At 36.9% G+C, this 19,461-nt stretch overlaps 1 protein-coding gene across 1 annotated transcript in view; it reads right to left on the bottom strand.

Moving 5' to 3' along the window:
* ZDHHC2 (zinc finger, DHHC-type containing 2) overlaps positions 1–19,461 on the bottom strand; it is a 29,284-nt gene that overhangs the window by 4,865 nt on the left and 4,958 nt on the right. The window contains exons 3-11 of the mRNA XM_004682342.2: positions 16,785–16,905; positions 14,554–14,623; positions 13,490–13,522; positions 10,578–10,698; positions 8,532–8,664; positions 5,000–5,126; positions 4,714–4,806; positions 947–1,059; positions 29–103 (exon numbers count right to left, since the gene is read on the bottom strand). Coding sequence (XP_004682399.1) covers positions 63–103; positions 947–1,059; positions 4,714–4,806; positions 5,000–5,126; positions 8,532–8,664; positions 10,578–10,698; positions 13,490–13,522; positions 14,554–14,623; positions 16,785–16,905 — 852 coding nt within the window. The 3' untranslated portion in view covers positions 29–62. The remainder of the gene's footprint in view (positions 1–28; positions 104–946; positions 1,060–4,713; positions 4,807–4,999; positions 5,127–8,531; positions 8,665–10,577; positions 10,699–13,489; positions 13,523–14,553; positions 14,624–16,784; positions 16,906–19,461) is intronic.

Here is a 19,461-nt window from a genome sequence, read left to right as displayed (position 1 = left end):
TATAATAATAAAGGAAAAGACATCTTACTTTCATAAAATATGAATTACTTTTGTTTGAAGAATTATGTCTCATTCTCCATAGTTAATGCGGGGTTACTCATACCTTCAGGAAAGAACATAAATTATCATTGTTGTGGTTACTTTTGAATAAACAGAGAGCTGTTCACAGATCCCCCTAGAAGACATTCCAAAGATGACTTACAAAGAGTATGGGTGTTCATAAGATGGTTAAATAGAAACACACACAGCACCTTTTCCAATGTCACAAGCTTTTAAAAATAAGTGAAATGCATCTGAGGAAGCAGAAGTATGGGCAAAATGATGAAGATACATTGAACCTAGCACTGCTCACATGCCTTTTTATTATTATTAAATTTATTTCCTACACCATTGCTCTGACTTCAAAGCCTTATTTGTTTTTTGCCAATCAACTGTATTGACTGAAGTAATCAAAGATTGAAGTCAACAATAACAAAAGAAATGTGAGTGACGCATGAAAAAATAATAGAGTTTATGGCTATTGTGCAATCACTTTACTACAACATTTTGAAGTTGGATAGATATGTTAGAGTAAAAGAACTATATAATTTTATGCTCAGCAAATGTTCTTCAACCTTCTGTAAAAGTTGACTGCATTTTTTGTTTTTTTAGTAAATTACTTTTTGAGTTTCTATCACTTTATTTAATATGTACTAATAAAATCTGGTTCTATAACTGGAAAAAAGGCAATGTAAGCTATTTTTTACAAACTTACAACTCTTTTCTCTCACTAAAAGACATTAATGAACATCATACTTAGAAGTTCTTTAAAAATAATTCTAAATTTACAGTGAGAATCCAAGTCCAAAGCAGCAAAAATCCAAGATACTATAATGGATTTTTTTTTTACCACTTTCATCTTTTCAGAATAAAATATATCAAAATAGCCAAGTAAACACAACCTTACCAGCTATGCCTTTTCCAGGGTTTGTGCCACTCTCTGTCCAAGATTGAGAATCAGTAAGAAGGTGACTCTGGGACTCTCTCAATGGTTTTGCAGGAAATTGATGGTTTTCAGGACTGAATAATAATATTCATCATATTAGCTCTTGATAATATTAAGCTGAATTTTTCTCATAGTAAGGAATTCAAGCCACATGATATAATGTAATTGTAAGAATTACCCAAGAAAATCTAGGGAATTTAGGGACAAGACATTAAGTCAAGCTGACACAGAATGAACAACCTGTTCTTTTCAGCTCTTTTTTCATTCTTCTGATTACAAAAAGATAATGATCTTTATGCTGGCAAAGCTCCACTTTTAGTAGCAAGAATCAGCCTCAGCCTCAGCCTTTGGCAGATAAGGGAAGCAAGTTAGAAATGAGTATTTCATTAGTTTATTCTATTCATAAAGTTTATTTGATTTATAACAATTTATACTAGTTTCTCATTTATGATAGTGATACCAAGTTTGGTTTAAAAATAAAATGAAGTGCAATAAATATATTGAAGCAGAACATAGTTTTTAACCAGAATGTGGTTGTGGAAAAATATGATGATGAAACCATAAGTTTATGAAAAACTGGTCTAAATGTTTCTAAAGTAACCTGACTGATACTCAACAAAGAATTATCTTTCTCTGTAAAACTGAAACAACAAATCTGAGCACCATCTTACAAGAACATTGAAAATACCTGACATTGGCCCTCCCTGGTGGTGCAGCAGGTTAAAGCACAGCACTAAGAAACTTAAGCCACTTCTGCATGAGTTCGATCCACGCCTGCCCCAGAGGTGACCACATGGCATGGCAGATCTCTCCTGACGCGCCCGCTGCTCCCCTCAGCAGTGTACTTCGACAGTCTGCCTGTTCTGCTCCCCACTCTGTCTCTGGTGGCTCCTCCCACCCTCTGTATCTCTGGCCTACACCCCAGTTTTGTATGAATAAATAAATAAATATTTTTTAAAAAAGAAAGAAAATACCTGATATTATCAAAGCTTATGAATTTAATGTGTAATTAGGGGAAGAAGTTTAAAAAGAATTTACATATTAAAATTATATAGTTATGCCACATTTTGACATAGTGGATGGCACACAAAAAGAAATACAGAAAATATTATTTCAAGTATGTAGAAAAAAATATTGACATTGAAATTATTATCAGTTAATTTTAGAACACCCTGAAGAGTAATTATAATGCCCCCCAAAGGAAAAAGTACTAAAAATTCCTACAAGAACAACTTTACATACTTCAGTTGAATATAATCATTATATTTTCTAGAGACTATGCTTTTGCTCTTTAATAAGTGCCTCATATATAAAATTTGAGAATATTTCAATCATGTACATATTTAGTTTCTTCTTACTAAATTTTTGGAGGTAAGTGTTAAGTAAAAAAGCAAGTCTCCAATTCACATGAAAAATAGTCTGTTCTAATACTTATTATCCCTTAGGAAATGTTCAACTAATAGATCCTAACTTAGAAATTTTATACAGAATCACTGCTGCTAACTAGATTCTAACAGTGACAAGAATCCATTCATTCAATAGTATCCACTAGTACCTATTATATCAATGAATAATGTTCTTGATTTCATGGACATTGTGTTGTAATTGAGGAGGACGAAGAAGAAAATAAATATACAGTAAGTCAAGCAGCAAATAGAGCTATAACAACAGCAAACAGTATAAGAGGAAGTGGAGAAGCAGGTTACTATTTTACAAAGAGTTTTCAAAGATGGCCTCCACTGTGAAGTTAGAACAGAGCAGAAGATGAATGAAGTATGGTTCGGAAGAGCTGGCAAGTACAAAGGGGCCAAGTATGAGCATCCTTGGTATATTTGAACAGGAACAAAATCTGTGTTGTGAGTATTTTGGGTGTTGGGAATGTGGTGAGAGATGGCATCAGAAAGGTTTGAGGACTAGATTAGACAGGACAAGGTAAGGACATTCATTAGCTTTGATTATGGGTAAGATGGGAAACCAATGGAAGATTTTGAACAGAATGACACAATCTGATTTCCATTTTAAAAGGATCACTTAGACCTTTTAATGGGAATAGACCTGAATGAGGCAAAAATGGAATAGGGAATATCATTTAGGGGGGTATTGAAGTAATACACGTGAGAAAAATGGACTGAGTCAGAAATCAGCCATGAGGTGGTACGCTGGTATCTAGTAACAGCTATATTTTCAGGGAACATCAGAGAGGTTTATAAATGGGGTAAGATCAAGGAAATAGAGAGGAATCTAGGATGACTCCAAAGTTTCTCATCTCAGTACCTGGGAGAATGGAGATCACCAATACCATATATGGAGAAGAATCAGGCTTAGAGATGGGGTGAAGGTGTAGATGGCTGGGAATCAGGAGTTCTGCTTTGTACCTATTCAGTTGTAGATGACTTTCAAACATTTGGGTGGGAATGTTGAGTAAACAGATATAAAACTGTGGGCTTCAAAGAAGAGAACTGCACTAGCCATAGAAATTATATATGAGCTAATCAGGCGAAATTGTAGAATTCAATAGAAGAGACTTTAGCAGTCAAGATACAACCTCAGCATTTAAAGGGAAGGAAAGAAAAGCCTAAAGAGGTTATTTGACCTCTTCAAATTACCTACTTGGGTAACAATGCTAGAAGTAAGATTTGGCCCAAGCCCCATGTGATAATTAGTAGGAAAGAGATACTATATCTAAAGCCTAAATATTCTTAAACTATAAAAAAAAACTTAACACCAGTTAAAAATGATTGAAAACTGCTACCACTTATAAAAGTTTGCAAACAATCTGAAATAGATTATTAAAAGATTTTTTTTTGCAATATTTAAAAACCCCACCAATAAATCTATGGGATTTTCAAGGCAATCTTAGTTTGACCAGGCAAGACTCTAATGCCTTTGAATGTCTATGAAATCCATCAGAATGCCCTTAAAACAGGATTAAGCACATAACTCCCTCTAGGAATGAGATGGCAAACTGGTTTCATCTCTTTTGACGACTGAAAATGACTTTGGAATGTCTGCGAAGATCACTGGATCAAACACTATGATCTCTAAGAAATAAGCACTGGCTGGGAGGAGAGAAAGTAGGATTGTATACATGGCATGCTGGCAACTAGTAAAAGCTCTCCACTTAAGTAAGAATATTATGGTTATGTTTTGCTACTGACGTTCATTAAAAAAAATTAGAGACATGTTCTTATCCAAATAAACGTGTTATAATAGTTTAAAAAATTAGTGTTTCAAACTTAAATTCATAGACAGCATTTTATAAGTTTAAGGAGTTTTGCCTTTTGCCAATTAGCAAAATCAAGTATCAGCACTTCCTATGGCCTTTCTCAAATTATTGATAGACTGGAACTGCAGGTCAAAGTCTTCAGACGTTGAATTTCCAAGATCCTTTGTCTTCCCTTCTTTCTCCATGGTCAGAGGTCTTTAAAGAAAACCTAAACACACTAAATTTTAAGCACTAAATTTTAGGAAACACAATATATTTCAGTGAACCAAAATGTACGGTGCATAAACGCCTGCTCACCCACCACAGAGAATAGTAATATAATTTCACAAAAATACTTGGAACTCCCTACACTCTTCCCCAGCCATTCTTTCCTTCCACCAAGTGGAAAGCATTATGGTAAACTGTCTCATGCTTTAACTTTTTGTTCAAAGGATCATATACCCAGTGTATACAACGGAAAAACATTATTTTAAAGTAAAATATGGAGGAAAAAAAGGATTACTTTTTAGCTGCTGAGTTCAATGCTGCAGGAGTAGATGGTTGTTCAGGATCTTGATTAACAAGGCAAGTTGGGAAGGAGCAGCCATCACCTAGACTACAATTAAAATAATATCTTACAATTGAACAGTCAATGATATAGAGTGAAATTCTGTTAAAATGCTATGTTGATATAAGAATGAATCATAAAAATAGTGACATAAAATAGGAGTTCTTATGTAGAATTGTGCAGTTCTTTGACTGGATTACTTTCATTAGCTTAACAACTGAAAAAACTCTAAACAAAGTACCTTGAAAAAATGGGCAGCAACCAGTACTTCTTCTCATCACCAAAAACTTGTCTCATGTTTTTACTAAAGCCCAAGCTGAATCCATTCTTATCTGTTCCATGTCGAAATACTGGACTTCTAAATGCCTCTACAAAAGATGGTAGAGCAATTACATAAGTGACCACCAGAGCAGCCAGTCACCCCCACATTTAGAAATGATTAAATGAGAAAACTGAAAATCAATAGCGAACCTCTGTGAGTACCTACGTGCACTAGTAATTTTTCAGCTTTAAAATGATTATACCTCTTTAATTTTTAAGTATTCCTTCTATTATGGAAGCAGTATGAATTATAAAAAAAATAGGAAATACAAACAAGCTAATAAATTAAAACTACATCCTCTAGGCCCTTCCTGGTGGTGCAGGGGGTTAAGGCACAGCACTGAGAAGCAAAAGCCACTTCAGCATGAGTTCGATCCCCGCCCCGGTGACCCACATAGCGTGGCAGACCTCTCCTGACCCGCCCACTGCACCCTCAGCAGTGTACTTCATCGATCTGCCTGTTCTGCTCCCCACTCTGTCTCTGGTGAAGCCTCTCAACCCCTGTACCTCTGGCCTGTACCCCAGTTCTGTATGCATAAATAAGTAAATCTTAAAAAAAAAACCTACATCTTCTATGTCTTTTTTTTTTTCAGTTATATATCTACTTATTTTCATTTTACAATAATGTTTACTTCCTCCCTCCCCCACCTGTCATCACCATAGTCCCCCACATTCTCCCTCCTTCTGATACCTCTCTGTCCCCCTCTCCTCTGGTTTATAATTGCTTGTTTTTGTATTGTGTGTTGTATCCTAATAATAATACACTTCCCCCCCCCCATGTCTTATTTGGTTCCCTTAAATTCCTCCTATAAGTGAAACCACTTGATATTTTTCTTTTTCTTTCTGATTTATTTCACTGAGCATATTCCCTTCCAGTTCCACTCTTGTGGCTGTGAATGGCATGAGTTTATCTTTTTTGATTGCTGAGTAGTATTCTATTGTATAGATATACCACATCTCCTTGATTCAATCATCTAGTTTTGAGCATTTGGGTTGTTCCCAGGATTCACCTATTGTTGTGTAAAGGAAGTCTTTTCAGTACAACCAATTCAAGCAATAAGTTTCCAGGAGCTAACAGTTTCTTGAAACAATTAGTTAAGAATTGTAAGTTAGGGGCCTCCCTGGTGGTGCAGGGGTTAAAGTCAGTGTTATCAAGCTATCTGGAGCCACTGCAACATGAGCTTGATCCATGACCCAGGAGTTGACCCACATGGCTCAGCAACCCTTTACTGACCCACCTGCTGTTCCCCTCAGCAGTGTATTTCAGTAAATCTGCCTGTTCTACTCCCCACTCTGTCTCTAGTGAATCCTGTCTCTCCCAGCACCTCTGGCCTCCACCCCAGTTCTTGTATGCATCAATAAAAATAAATCTTGGCCCCTCCCTGGTGGCGCAGCAGTTAAAGCACAGCACTAAGAAGCTTAAGCCACTTCCGCATGAGTTCGATCCCCGCTTGCCCCGGAGGTGACCACATGGAGTGGAAGACCTCTCCTGACCCGCCTGCTGCTCCCCTCAGCAGTGTACTTCGTTGATCTACCTGTTCTGCTCCCCACTCTGTCTCTGGTGAAGCCTCTCACCCTCCACATCTCTGGCCTGTACCCCAGTTCTGTATGAATAAACCTTTTAAAAAAAATAAATCTCTTTAAAAAGTTATAATTGAATTGACCAACATGTAAGCTGAAACAATCTATTTAAAAATTACTAAACCAGTATTTGCGCCTTAGTAACATTTTCTTGACTATCAAAAATTAACATTCACTGAATATATAATGCAATCAATCTTCACTATTATAACAATGGAATCGCACAGCTAAAGTTGATCTGATGTCACAAGGATATTAGTCCTGGTTGCGTTTCTTGGTCTAGAAGACTCTATATCACTTAGTCCCTTCTTACTTCTCAAACATCATAGCATCTTTTTTTTTTCCTTGTATAGTTTTCTAGAGCATAGAAAATTATCTAGTAGTTTCTCAAATCACTTCTAACTTTTCTCATAGAGGCTTTTTTTTTAATTCATAAAACATAAAATTAGCCCTATTAAAGTGATCAGTTCAGTAGCATGTAGTATCTTCACGACTCTGTGCAATTACCACCTACAAAAAGTGCCAAATTATTTTCTCCCAAAGAAAAACCATACTCAAGAAGTAGTCACTCCCCATTTTTCCTTCTCCCTGCCCCCTAGAAAATCAACAGTCTGTTTTCTTTCTCTCTAAACTTAACTATTCTTGATATTTCATATAAATGGAATTACGCAACATGTAACATTTTGTTTTGGCTTCTTCTGCTGAGCATATTTCTACAGCTCATCCACGCCAAAGCATTTGCTAGTTTCACACTCTTCTATGGCCCATAACATACCACTGTGGAAATGCAACACATTTTCTCTTTCTATCCTTGTTGGCATTCGGGTTGTTTGTATTTTGGGCTATTGTAAACAGTGCTGCTATGAACGTTTATGTATAACCATCTAGTGGAGTTTCTGTTTCCAGTTCTCTGGGGTATAAACCTAGGAATAGAGTTCTGGCCCATGTAACAATTCTGTGTTTAACTTCTGAAGAGCTGCCACACCGTTTTCCCACAGTGGTGGCACCATTTTATATTCCCACCAGTAATATGTGAAAACTCCAATTTTTCCATATCCTCACCCTCACCAACACTTGCTCTCTGCCTTTTTTTTTAACCTACTATAGTCACACCAGTACTTACTGTATTTCCATGACAATGAGTGGTGCTGAACAATTCATTGTTTTTCTAGTTTCTAGTTTTTCTAGTTTCTTTTTTTTTTAACCTACTATAGTCACACCAGTACTTACTGTATTTCCATGACAATGAGTGGTGCTGAACAATTCATTGTTTTTCTAGTTTCTTATGTAAAACGTTACTGATGTGAGGTATTTCTTTAGTGTTAAGTCTTTATGGTTATACATTTCCCTCTATGCACTGCTTCTGCTGTATCCCAGCTCTACTGGTTCTGAACATGATTGTCCATAACTGTTTTGTCTACCTGGATGTCCTGGCTCTGGCCATGACTGACCTCTTAGGTTAAGGCTTTCTGTGCCAGGGAGCTCTTCTCTCACCACTCTGCCCACACAGGACCCCTCCACTGTCTCCAGCGCTCATCTCATGTCTCAGCACAGTTTGTTTCCTTCAAAACCCTCTACATTTCATAACTGCTTTTTATGTTTAGGTATTAATTTTATTTGTCCCTTACAACAGACTGTTTTGCCTTGTTTGTTCAGCAATATAAATACACAATGCTTTACACACAATGGACACTCAATAGGTACATGAAATGAGAGAATTTGTATAGGTCTAGATCACCTCCCACAAAGCAATGTCAAAAATAAGAGCTATTTTTACTTCAGGACAGGTTGACATTTAATCATATGGCAACTTTCGATGAATATCTATTTCTGTACTTAAATTCTGTTAGCTACAATAATTGAATACTCACCTAATGTAGATTTATTTTTGCTGACTAGCCAACAATGATAGCCAAACAGAGAAGACAAGCTGACAGAAAACATAGCTGCAGCAAAGAATAAAAACATAATATGGAACTTGGCTTGAGTATCAGGTAGGCCATTCTATAGAGAAAGGAAGAAAATAAAATGCTTTGTCAAAGGGGTAAGTATTCCCCTACTTTTATAAATAAGATTTTTTTACTTAAAGTTTTTCTTAAATTTAGAGCTGAAGATACATGACTTTATCCTAAACTAAGGGAGAATTATATACTGACTAAAAAACAGGTGTACTGGAGTATCAATATATGGACGAAGTATTAAAATTTTGGATATTTATTTTGTTTTACATGACTAAACATTAGAAAAGTTATGATAGTATGCATGTATGTAGGAAACTTGTTAAAAGGAATTATAATGTAATACCTGATATGTTTTGTTAGCATACTATAAATTCACAAATGTTTATTTTTAATATCATGCCAGGAAATGAAAGTTAAGTGGCATAAATTAGGTAATACTCTTATTGGTGCTTTATGTTACTTCAAACCACTACATCAACTACAAGAAAACATAAAAAAAAATCCACAAAAATGCTTCAAGCTATTTAACTAACAGCATCACAGAAAAGATCAACACTAGAGTACCACATGTGTCTAAATAGACCTTACAAATCCATGGGATGAAACAGGCTATGTCAAAGCCAAATCAGATATCCTCCTTGTATTTATTAGCCAAGGAACCTCAAATTTGCTCTTTAATGACAGACAGGCCTGGGCGTATGGACACTAAATGAAACCCCCAGCACTATAAGGAGGTGGCCCTTCCTGATAGAAAGTTATATTCTTCCAGTATTCTGCAGTAATGTTCAGATTTACGTAAATTACAAGATCTCACCGGTGGCTTTTCACTGGTTGTTTCTGTCGAATATATTTATGGATTGGAATTAAAATCACACACAGGAATGAAGCAGTAAAGTGATACTTTCCTAGACTTTCCTTTAGGGATCTTTCTTGAAGATGGACAATGGAAGAATTGCTGAATACTAGGCATGTGGCCACTGACATGAGTATCCCTAGGGCTTAGCTTGGTAACTGGCACAAAGTAGGTAGTCAATAAATCTTTAGTAGTGAATGGGACTCAATTTTCACATAATTGAGCGAGCAATTCAAAAACTCTTATTATAATAAAAAAATAATGAAAATAATAACGCAATCTAGAGGCTAACTGTTATTTGGTGTTCAGGAAAATTATCTATGTATATTTTAAACACTCAATTTAAATTTGTTTGACTTACATTTAAATTACATGGCACAGAAAACAAACGAGTTATCTAAAGTCTAAGCAAGTAATACCTAATAAAAATTTAGGACATTCTAGATACACATAAAGCACTTCTATTTTTAAGTACCAAAAAGCTCTATGCAGACAATTCTTGTTATTGGCCATGATTAAGTTCTAGAGAGTCTCATGAACACTCAGTTTGTGACCACTAAACCATCTTTCCTAGCAGAAACAGTGAATTCACTTCCTGTTAACCTCTGGTCACAATACTCTATTCTGCAGATCAATATTAACACAGAACTCACAGGCAACAGTCCTCTAATTCATGCCTGAGTGAAGCTTATCTAATACAAGGGTCATTTTTGCTCAGAAACACTAGACAGCCCTCTAGCACTCTGCCATGAATATTCTACACAGTGAGATCAACAACAGAAAGCACAAAGATGCAAAGACTGTGGCATTAAATAAACCAAAAAGTTCACTTGCTTAAAGTATGAAGTTTGAAACACAAAGGCAGAGATGGAATTACCCGTGGGGCAACTGTGCATGTCTGCAAATAACCACAAATGCTCTGTGAGCAGTAATTCTGGGATTACAAATAAGTTTTAGCAAACAGGTAAATTCCAGACCACAAAATCTGTCAGCAACGAGGACTGAGTATATGTAAACGAAACTTATTTTATTCTATGAAATTAGTGTCTGACATATTTCACTGGTGAATTTGTATGGCCAAAAAAAACAAGGTAATGACTTACTGTCCAAAATTTGATAAAATACTGCAAGTCTGTAGCAGCAATAAAAAGGCAATACAGCAGAGAATAAGCCAAGAAGAGGAGGAAAAATTTATAATTTGAAAATCCAACACAATTGTTCACCCTGTTAACAAAACAGAAGCAAAGCTGTCAATGAGTTATATGTTTTACCTAGGTATTCCTGTGCTGCTCTTTTTGGTTTCCTAACATTTAAAATACACTGGTGGTGGTGCAGTGGGTTAAAGCACAGCACTAAGAAGCTAAAGCCACTTCAGCATGAGTTCGATCCCCACCCGCCCCGGAGCTGACCCACATGGCCCGGCAGAACTCTCCTGACCCGCCCGCTGCTCCCCTCACCAATGTACTTCGTCGATCTGCCTGTTCTGCTTCCCATTCTGTCTCCGGTGAAGCCTCTCACTGCCTCTACACCTATGGCCTGTGACCCAGTTCTGTATGCATAAATAAAAAAGTCTTTAAAAAACAATGCACTGACATTTCTTTAAAACATAAGATTTCATTCCACACAGAGGCATTAAGAAATCCATTTCACTAAAAAAGGAATTTCTGTTTTTAGATTTTTAAAAATCTAGTATTTAACACTATTTTAATGACCCAAGAACCATAAGCTATAGTTCATGTCCAAATAAGTATGTGGCTAAAAGCACAGAGCTTGTAAGAAACCTAATAAAATCAGCAGATAAGAGGCATTTACAAAGTTCTTTCACTATACTACATTTGGTTTGATAGGCAAACATGCTTAAGAAATTTACTCTTATTAAATGGAAGCTTTAAGAAAAGAAGTAAATAGGAGTCAAGACAGCCAGGGTTTACAAAGCACATTTGACACTAACTTAATTTTGTGGTCTTGAAAGTGGAGTAGTCTGTAAGAATTCATCTTCCTTATCTGAAAATAAGAATTTCTGAGATACTTTTTGGGTGCAAACTTGATTCCAAACATGGATATTTATGATTCTCATTTCCTTCTCCAAAATTACTATATTATCAATAACCCTAAATACAAATACAAGCTAGACTTTGTAGTCACATTTTTTATCAAGTGTTTTTTCTTTTTATGAAGACAAGGGAATTAATAGTGATCTTGTGTAAATGTGATACAATACCTTAGTGGAGCATCATTGGCTTTGTTAATTGTGTTAGCTCATTTTATAAGCCTAATGCACAGAACACAAACATAGCATTTCCTCTCCTCATACATCTTTTTCCTACTCTAGTATTGGTAAGTTACTATATCACTCTCTTTGATTTTGTGTTTAAATAAACACAGAAAAAAATTATTTCCACATTTTTAAGTGGAACTATATGCATATGAAAAATGTTTACTCAATTATACTGATGAATAAGTTTGAGAGATCTGCTGTAGAGCATTGTGTTTACAGCTAATACTGTACCTGCACTTAAAATTTTGTACAAGGCTAGATTTCATGTAGAAATTCTAACAATAATTTAAAAATTATATCAAAAATAAAAATTTAAAGGTAAACCATTACTTTGCTTATAATAAACCAGAAATTGTGGGGGTGAGAGAGAGGAGGGAAGGAAAAAAAAAACAAACTTGTATTTCTACCTCAAGGAATATAAGGAAAAGGGAACTGCATAAGATATAGGTGGGAATTTAGGGGACTTGTATATAGTAAATAAATTCATAAAGAAGTAAAAAATTCTGGATGTGCACTGACTGAAATGTGACTACAAATCAAGTACTGTGATTGTTTTTCATGACATTTGAATGAAATAATGGTAAAAAATAGCTATCACATACAGTTCATAGTCTAACTCTATTCTGTCACCTTGAAAGTGGAATAGCCCATAGAATTCATCTTCCTTATCCAAAAATAAGCATTCTGAGATACTCTTTGAATGCAAACTTGATTCCAAACATGGAGATTTATGATTCTCATTTCCTTTTCCAAAATTATTATATGATCAATAAGCCTCAAATACAACCTACAATTACAGTCACATTTTCTATCAACTGTTTTCTTTGCATGAACACAAGGGAATTAATAGGTGGTATTGGTTTCAAGAGGAAAGAACAGCCAACTCAGGCTGCCGTGTGCTGAGGTTTTGGACAATATGGGTGGAGACAAGGATTCTTGTGGCCTAGGGAGAAATGAGGAAGGATAGGAAAGATACAGTTTTTCCTACAGGGTTGTAAGAGCAGCTTTTGTACGAAAAGATAAATAACATTTTTCTAGAATGTAAAATTACTTTGACCATAGAATTGATGACAGTGAACTTAGTTACTTTAACTTCTGTGTAGGAGTATGTTGTAATTTGCCATGTCAGGGCCAACAGGAGAAAGTCAATAAATAAACAGCGTATTTACCTGATATAGGTTTTAAGCTTGGGGAAATATAATACGAATACTATTTTAAATAATTCCTTATTCTCTTCATACCAGACCAGTCAGGGTTAGACATGTTAAACTTCCTACTGTGATGCAGACTCAATTAGAGAAGGAAGAGGATATATACTGAGTATGAATGATGTTGTATGGAGAAACAAAACATTCTAGGTAAATAATCCTCTTCTGTTATTTAAATTTAGTGTAAACCTCTGCTAGCACTGAGTCTAAACTGGGTAAAAGGCACAAGGGGTTAAAGGGAGCACAATGAAGCTACCCACAGCCACTGCAACACAAGTTTGATCCCCCACCAGGGAGCTGACCCACATGGCACAGCAAACCTCTCCGGGCCTGCCCATTCCTCCCCTTAGCAGTGTATTTCAATCCATCTGCCTGTTCTGCTCCTCACTGTCTCTGGTGAATTCTCTCACCCCATTTCCCTACCACACCTCTGAGCTGTACCCCAGTTCCTGTATGCATAAATAAATAAATGTTTAAAATAAAAACTTTATGAGGGACAGAGCATGCTAAGTACACAGCCCTTGCTCACCATGGGCAATGATGATCCATCTTCAAGACACATCTAAAAAAGCAGAAACACACAAAATCCACACAATGTTAATCACATTAAATTACAAAGGAGATTTAAGCAGTTATTTCAAAAGAATAATGGCAGGTAAAAAATTGCTAAGAATTGAATAACAGAAAAAGTTCACAACTAAAAACTATAGCAAATTCTATTTATAATATATAACTTTCAATTCAAAATATGTATGCTTTAAGAGGCAAATAACTCATTTTTCTAAAAAATTATATTTTGCTAATGGACAACTATTTTATGCTAAAGAAGGAGCAAAATGTCAAGTGTTTACAGAAAGTCTGGATAAAGTAAAGCAGGAAGTACTGCCCTTACGTTAAGTACATAATACTTGGGTGTCAGAAAGTCAATGGAATTAGCTTTATAAAGATGGAAAGAGCCACAGAAAAAAAGCATTTGTTGAAATGAACTAGCAAAGCCTGAGCTGCTAAAAAGCAAGCACTTTGTGTCATGGCAGTGTGAATCTGAGAGGGCAGGCACACCAAAGAAGGTCTTAAATCCACGCCATAACTAAGGAATCCTCTTTGCTTGAGGAGGGCAGGCATCAGCAGCCTTGAAACACAGTGTCAATCAAAGCATGTGATTACACTGGCTATGTTTCCTAAAAGAAGTCTAAGCAGCATGGATAAGGAAAAAAAGTTAGTGCCCTCCCTGGTGGCGCAAGGGGTTAAAGTACAGCATTATGAAGCTATCTGCAGCCACTGCAGCGCAAGTTCCATCCCAGGGATGGGAACTGACTCACAATGCGCAGCAGACCTCTCCTGTCTCCCTGCTGCTCCCCTCAGCAGTGTATTTCAGTACATCTGCCTGTTCTGCTCCCCACTCTGTCTCTGGTGAATCCTCTCACCCTCCGCATCTCTGGCCTGTACCCCAGTTCTATATGAATAAATAAATAAATCTTTAAAAAAAAAAAGAAAAAAGAAAAAAGATAATAATCTGGAAAATAGTGAGAAAAGAAGCATAGTAAATAACAAGGCTATGAGCATGTAGGTATTTTAGAAGCAAAATTTTTTTACTTATCACAGACGGAACAGTGATGGCAGCGATCTGGTTTTATAAGTTGGCATCTGTCACAATATCGGATTGCTAGGAACAAAAAGCTCCAGTTAGTTTTGGACTTAACAATGAATTGTATACAGGAGAAAACCTCCCCCCATCCCAGTTAACATTCTAAAAAGCAAATGGAATTTAAAGTTCCATCTAAAGAAATGAGACGTTCAACTCTGCATAAATGCAAAAATGGCCTGGCATGCCTGCAACCTCACTTCTCTGGCTAGGTTTCCCAGAAGGATGTGTTAGGGGAGACTTTTTAATGCATTCTACACTGTCAGTAGTTACAGTAAGTCTCATAGAATGCACGGATCTGTCTGTTTCTATAAAAAATAAACATCATGGCCCTCCCTGGTGGCGCAGCGGGTTAAAGCACTGCACTAAGAAGCTAAAGCCACTTCAGCATGAGCTCAAACCCCTCCTTCCCAGGAGGAGATCCACATGGCATGGCAGACCTCTCCTGACCCGCCCGCTGCTCCCCTCAGCAGTGTACTGCATCGATCTGCCTGTTCTGCTCCCCGCTCTGTCCCTGGTGAATCCTCTCACTCTCCACATCTCTGGCCTGTACCCCAGTTCTGTATAAATAAATAATCTTTTTAAAAAATAAAATAAACATCATCTCTCGCCCAGTCAAATCAACTATTTCCTGTTCTTACTGGGATAACTAGGTGAGGATACAAACACGTTTTAGAAATGTAATGTGAAGGCTTCCATGGAGGTGCAAGGTGTTAAGTCTCAGCACTATGAAGCTTCCACAGCTACTCTGCATGAGTTCAATCCCTGCCAAGGGAGCTGACCCACATGGCACGACAGATCTCTCCTGTCCCGCCAACTGCCCTCCTTGGCAGTGGATCTCAGTGGATTCGCCTGTTCTACTCCCCACTCTGTCTCTGGTGAATCCTCTCACCTGCTCCCAACCCCTCCCACCTCAGTTCTTGTATGCATAAATAAATTTTCAAGAAAAAAGAAATGAATAAATTCTACTGTTCTTCTACAAGGTAGGTGTCCATGACATGGATGGTATCTAGTCTGGATGGCTGATCTGAATATGCTATTTCAGTGTACCAACTTCTTAGAGGCTGCAAAGGTTACTAAAATTATAGGAAAATGGTGGCTATGTAGGCAACTCAGTAGGATCACTAAAACCAAACTAAGAAATTTGATATCTGGAAAATTTCCTTGCAATAAATAATCATCAGTAATATATTAGCTAACGTTAAAATCTCTGAAAAAGGAAGTAGTATCAAAAAACAAAATGAGCTTTTTTGGACAACAAAGCCTATATAGAGTTGCTTTCAATATGGAAATAAGCTCTTAATCATCCCCATACAAGGCTGTTTTTTAATGTGCAAATATGGATAGCACGGTCAGCTCATGTTCTGGATGAAGAAACCTCAAAGCCACATTCCAAGTGCAGGTATTGTCAGGGGGAAAGAATGTTCTGAATGAACTCCACAGACACAGGTTTTGTGGACCCTGTCCCCACCATAGACATCAGAACTGCAAGTTCCAGCATCACCAAAGGGAAGATTGATGGGACCTGAGGGTGGGGTTAGGCAGCCATATTTCGATATATGAAACCAGACATGTGGGATTTGGGGCGGGGGGGCTCTTGGCCTCATGCTCACATCTTGTCTCTTGACTTTACTCTGGCTTTCAGTGTACTACTGGGGTTCCAGGTCAGCAGAACTGGTAGAACGCATTAACCAACTTCTCTCTCTCTCTTTCCCTGAGTTATTCATTTCCCTTTCTCTTGTAAATAAATCCACTATTAACCCTTTTGTGTGTGTCTGCAGCTGAATCTTGTAAGTCATGGGTGAGGACCCTCAATCACGTGGGTTGCCCTGTAACAGTATCACTATCTCTATAGGGTATCAATGGCTAAATGAATGACTAAGTTATAAAGATTCTTCCTTTATACTACCCTAAATCAAGACTTCATTGGTTCTAACTTTTTATGATGTCACAACTAAAAAGGCAGACGAGAATTAAAGTCAGTTCTGCTCTGGTTGATCTCGGTGCCACAATTCCCATCATGCTTCTACTCTGTTTTATAGAATAGAGCAGGAGAGATTTAAGAGCATTTCAAGTTATGACACAATGTTTTTCAGAGAGCGTCTGACAGTTTCGAGCTTATAACATGCTTTCTAAGAGTCATCACATCCGGTTATGCCCAAGCGTACGTCCTTGGCTCTACCTCCAGACATGGTCCTGGTATAGATGGGAAGATCTTTGGCTGCTCGCCTGAGAACTTCCTGATGAGCTTCTCCTCTTGGCTCTCTCTCCAACAATTCTTTCTCTGCATAAGAGAGATGGAACTGTGGGGCAGATTTAAATTTTTATCAGTATTGTCAAAAGATTGATAGCATACTGAGTTATGCATTCCGATGGGTGTGTATAAAATATTGATGGTAGGATATATATTTAAAGAATCTGAAATCTGGGTGAATCTGTTAATCTTATAGATAGATTATTAGTTTATGCTCCTGGAAAAAGGGAAAAGAATACTTGCTTCCACAAATACTTGTTTGTGAAATTCAAAAGAAACAGAGTATGCAGAAAAGCTTTATAAACTAATACAACTATTAGTTACAGTAGAAGTTAAAACAGCAAAATAAATTTTGGCTCAATGGATAAATGTTTCAGTTGAATATCAGGAATAAAAGTTGTGTTTTCTCATTTACATGAGTTTTAACTTAGGGATAAATCATTACATGAATTCTCCTCTATCAATTAAAAGAGCCATGCATTATTTTTACATTTTCTACTGTCAATCTACCCAACCAATTAAAAAAGTACCTACTTGAGAAAAATGGAACTTTTAGGCTTCAATTTGATATGAAATAAAGTTTCTTTAAATGCCTGTGTGTTACAAGGGGCATGTACAAGCCCATTCATAGCATCACTGTTTGAAATAGCCATCAAAAAGATAATGGCTAAACTGTGGTATGAAATATTCTAGTAACCAAGTATTACATGGCACATAACAACGAACTACAGTTACATACAAGAAAAAATATTTCCACCTATTATGATCAATTATGTAATGTTCATATTCCAAAGTGAAAACAAATTTAGCAAAAAAAAATACAGCTCCGTGAGTTTTTTCTTATTAGATTTTATATCTGAATTTTTTTATTCATAGACATTTTACATCATTGTTCATTTTTATACAATGTATGCTTGTATGCTTTCTCCTTCCAGGTGTATTCTCTGTAAAATTCCCACCATCAGTTCACCTGGAGCTATCACATAGTCCCTTGTGCAATTCTCTCCCGTTTTAATTCTTCTACCACCCTCTCCCAGCATAATGTCTCTAATTTATAGTTGCCTGCTAATTTCTTCATTAATTTTGTTATTTTCCCTCCTATCCCTTATTTGGGTCCCCTAATTCCTCCTATAAGTGAAACCATCCGATATTTTTCTTTTTCCTTCTAGCTTATTTCACTGAGCATAATCCCAAAAAAGAACAAAGGTTTATGGGAGAATTCCAAATAGTTTATGCAGTCATCCCATCCTTAAGGAGAGGAAGAAGAAAGTCCCACTTTTAAAATGTGGTTAATTGCTTCCAAAGAGTACAGGGTGTATACGGGGAAACAAGAACTATCCCCTTATTTACGCTAAGCAAAAAGTCAGAAGGAGAAAGACGAATACCAAATGGTGTCCTTTATAAGAGGAAGGCAGAGAAACCACATGAAAGGTAGATAAGAGCAAACTAAAAAGCTATCCTTAAAAGCTGACTATAGAGCTAGAGCAAACAGAGGGAAGAGTGAGGGGAGAGGGAAGGCAAGAACACAGACATGGCTGCATCGCGGAGGACTGTGGGCCGGGGTTGGCGGGTAAGCAATGGCGACCAACCGGCAGGGGGCGCTACACTTCTAAAATACCAGGGTGAGCTCAATAAAAAGTTTTTTCGTTTACCTCTTCTCCAATTTTTTTTACGTCTCCTTTTCAAAGATTTATACCATTTGAGAACATTATCAATTTAAGTCCAGGAACCTCATTTTAGAAGTGAGGGTGTTTGTGACTCCTGATTAGCCCAATATATTACATTTTATTAGTGGGATAACCTAAAATTCTTAACCAACAGACCTTCTTTCATAGCATTGCTCTCCAATCTCTTGATCATGTAGCCCTGTCAGTGAAAAGTAGCTTGAGACTATGTTGCCAATATAGGCAAACTAACTTGTTACTCCTTTTATTGATTAATATACTGCGTAGGTGAAACTTTTTTTAAAAGAGAAATATTAAAGCAATATAATATAGAAATAAATGTTTGCCTATTTTTCCTCCATGATCCGAATGATGTACTGAGCATACCCACCCACATGTCATCCACACGCCATACCAGAGTACAAGAATACAGCCTGACCAAGACTTGCTTTGATTTCTGCTCTGCCACACACTAGGCAGTACTTGCCAAAGGCTAAGCCTAATGTTCAGAGTCTATTGTTGCCTTTGTGAGATGGTAATAAACAGTATCTGAATCACATAGTTATAAGAACTGAATATAGTATATGTCATTTGTAGAAAAATCACACAGCGAAGTCTGGCACAGATATCATTCACTGTCACTGATGTAACTGCTCCCTTCAGACTGCTTGATTTCTTCTGGGTTTTTTATTGTCTTTTTTTTCTATCCCTTACAGCCACTATTTCAAATCTTTTCTCCAAAACCTCAGTCAAGCTATCTCCTAAGACTCCCAATCTAAGGCAATGGTCTCACATATAATTATAGAGAGAAATTAGAAGTCCTTTTGATTCCCTGTAAAAATGATAAATAAGGGCCCTCCCTGGTGGCGCAGCGGGTTAAAGCACTGCACTGAGAAGCTAAAGCCACTTCCACATGAGTTCGATTCCCTGCCTGCCCCGGA

Source organism: Condylura cristata, unplaced genomic scaffold (genome assembly GCF_000260355.1).
Source record: "Condylura cristata isolate star-nosed mole 26May11 unplaced genomic scaffold, ConCri1.0 scaffold00014, whole genome shotgun sequence".
Classification (NCBI taxonomy): Eukaryota; Metazoa; Chordata; class Mammalia; order Eulipotyphla; family Talpidae; genus Condylura; species Condylura cristata.
Note: the sequence above shows the minus strand (reverse complement) of the source record. Positions and strands in the feature narration are given on the sequence as shown.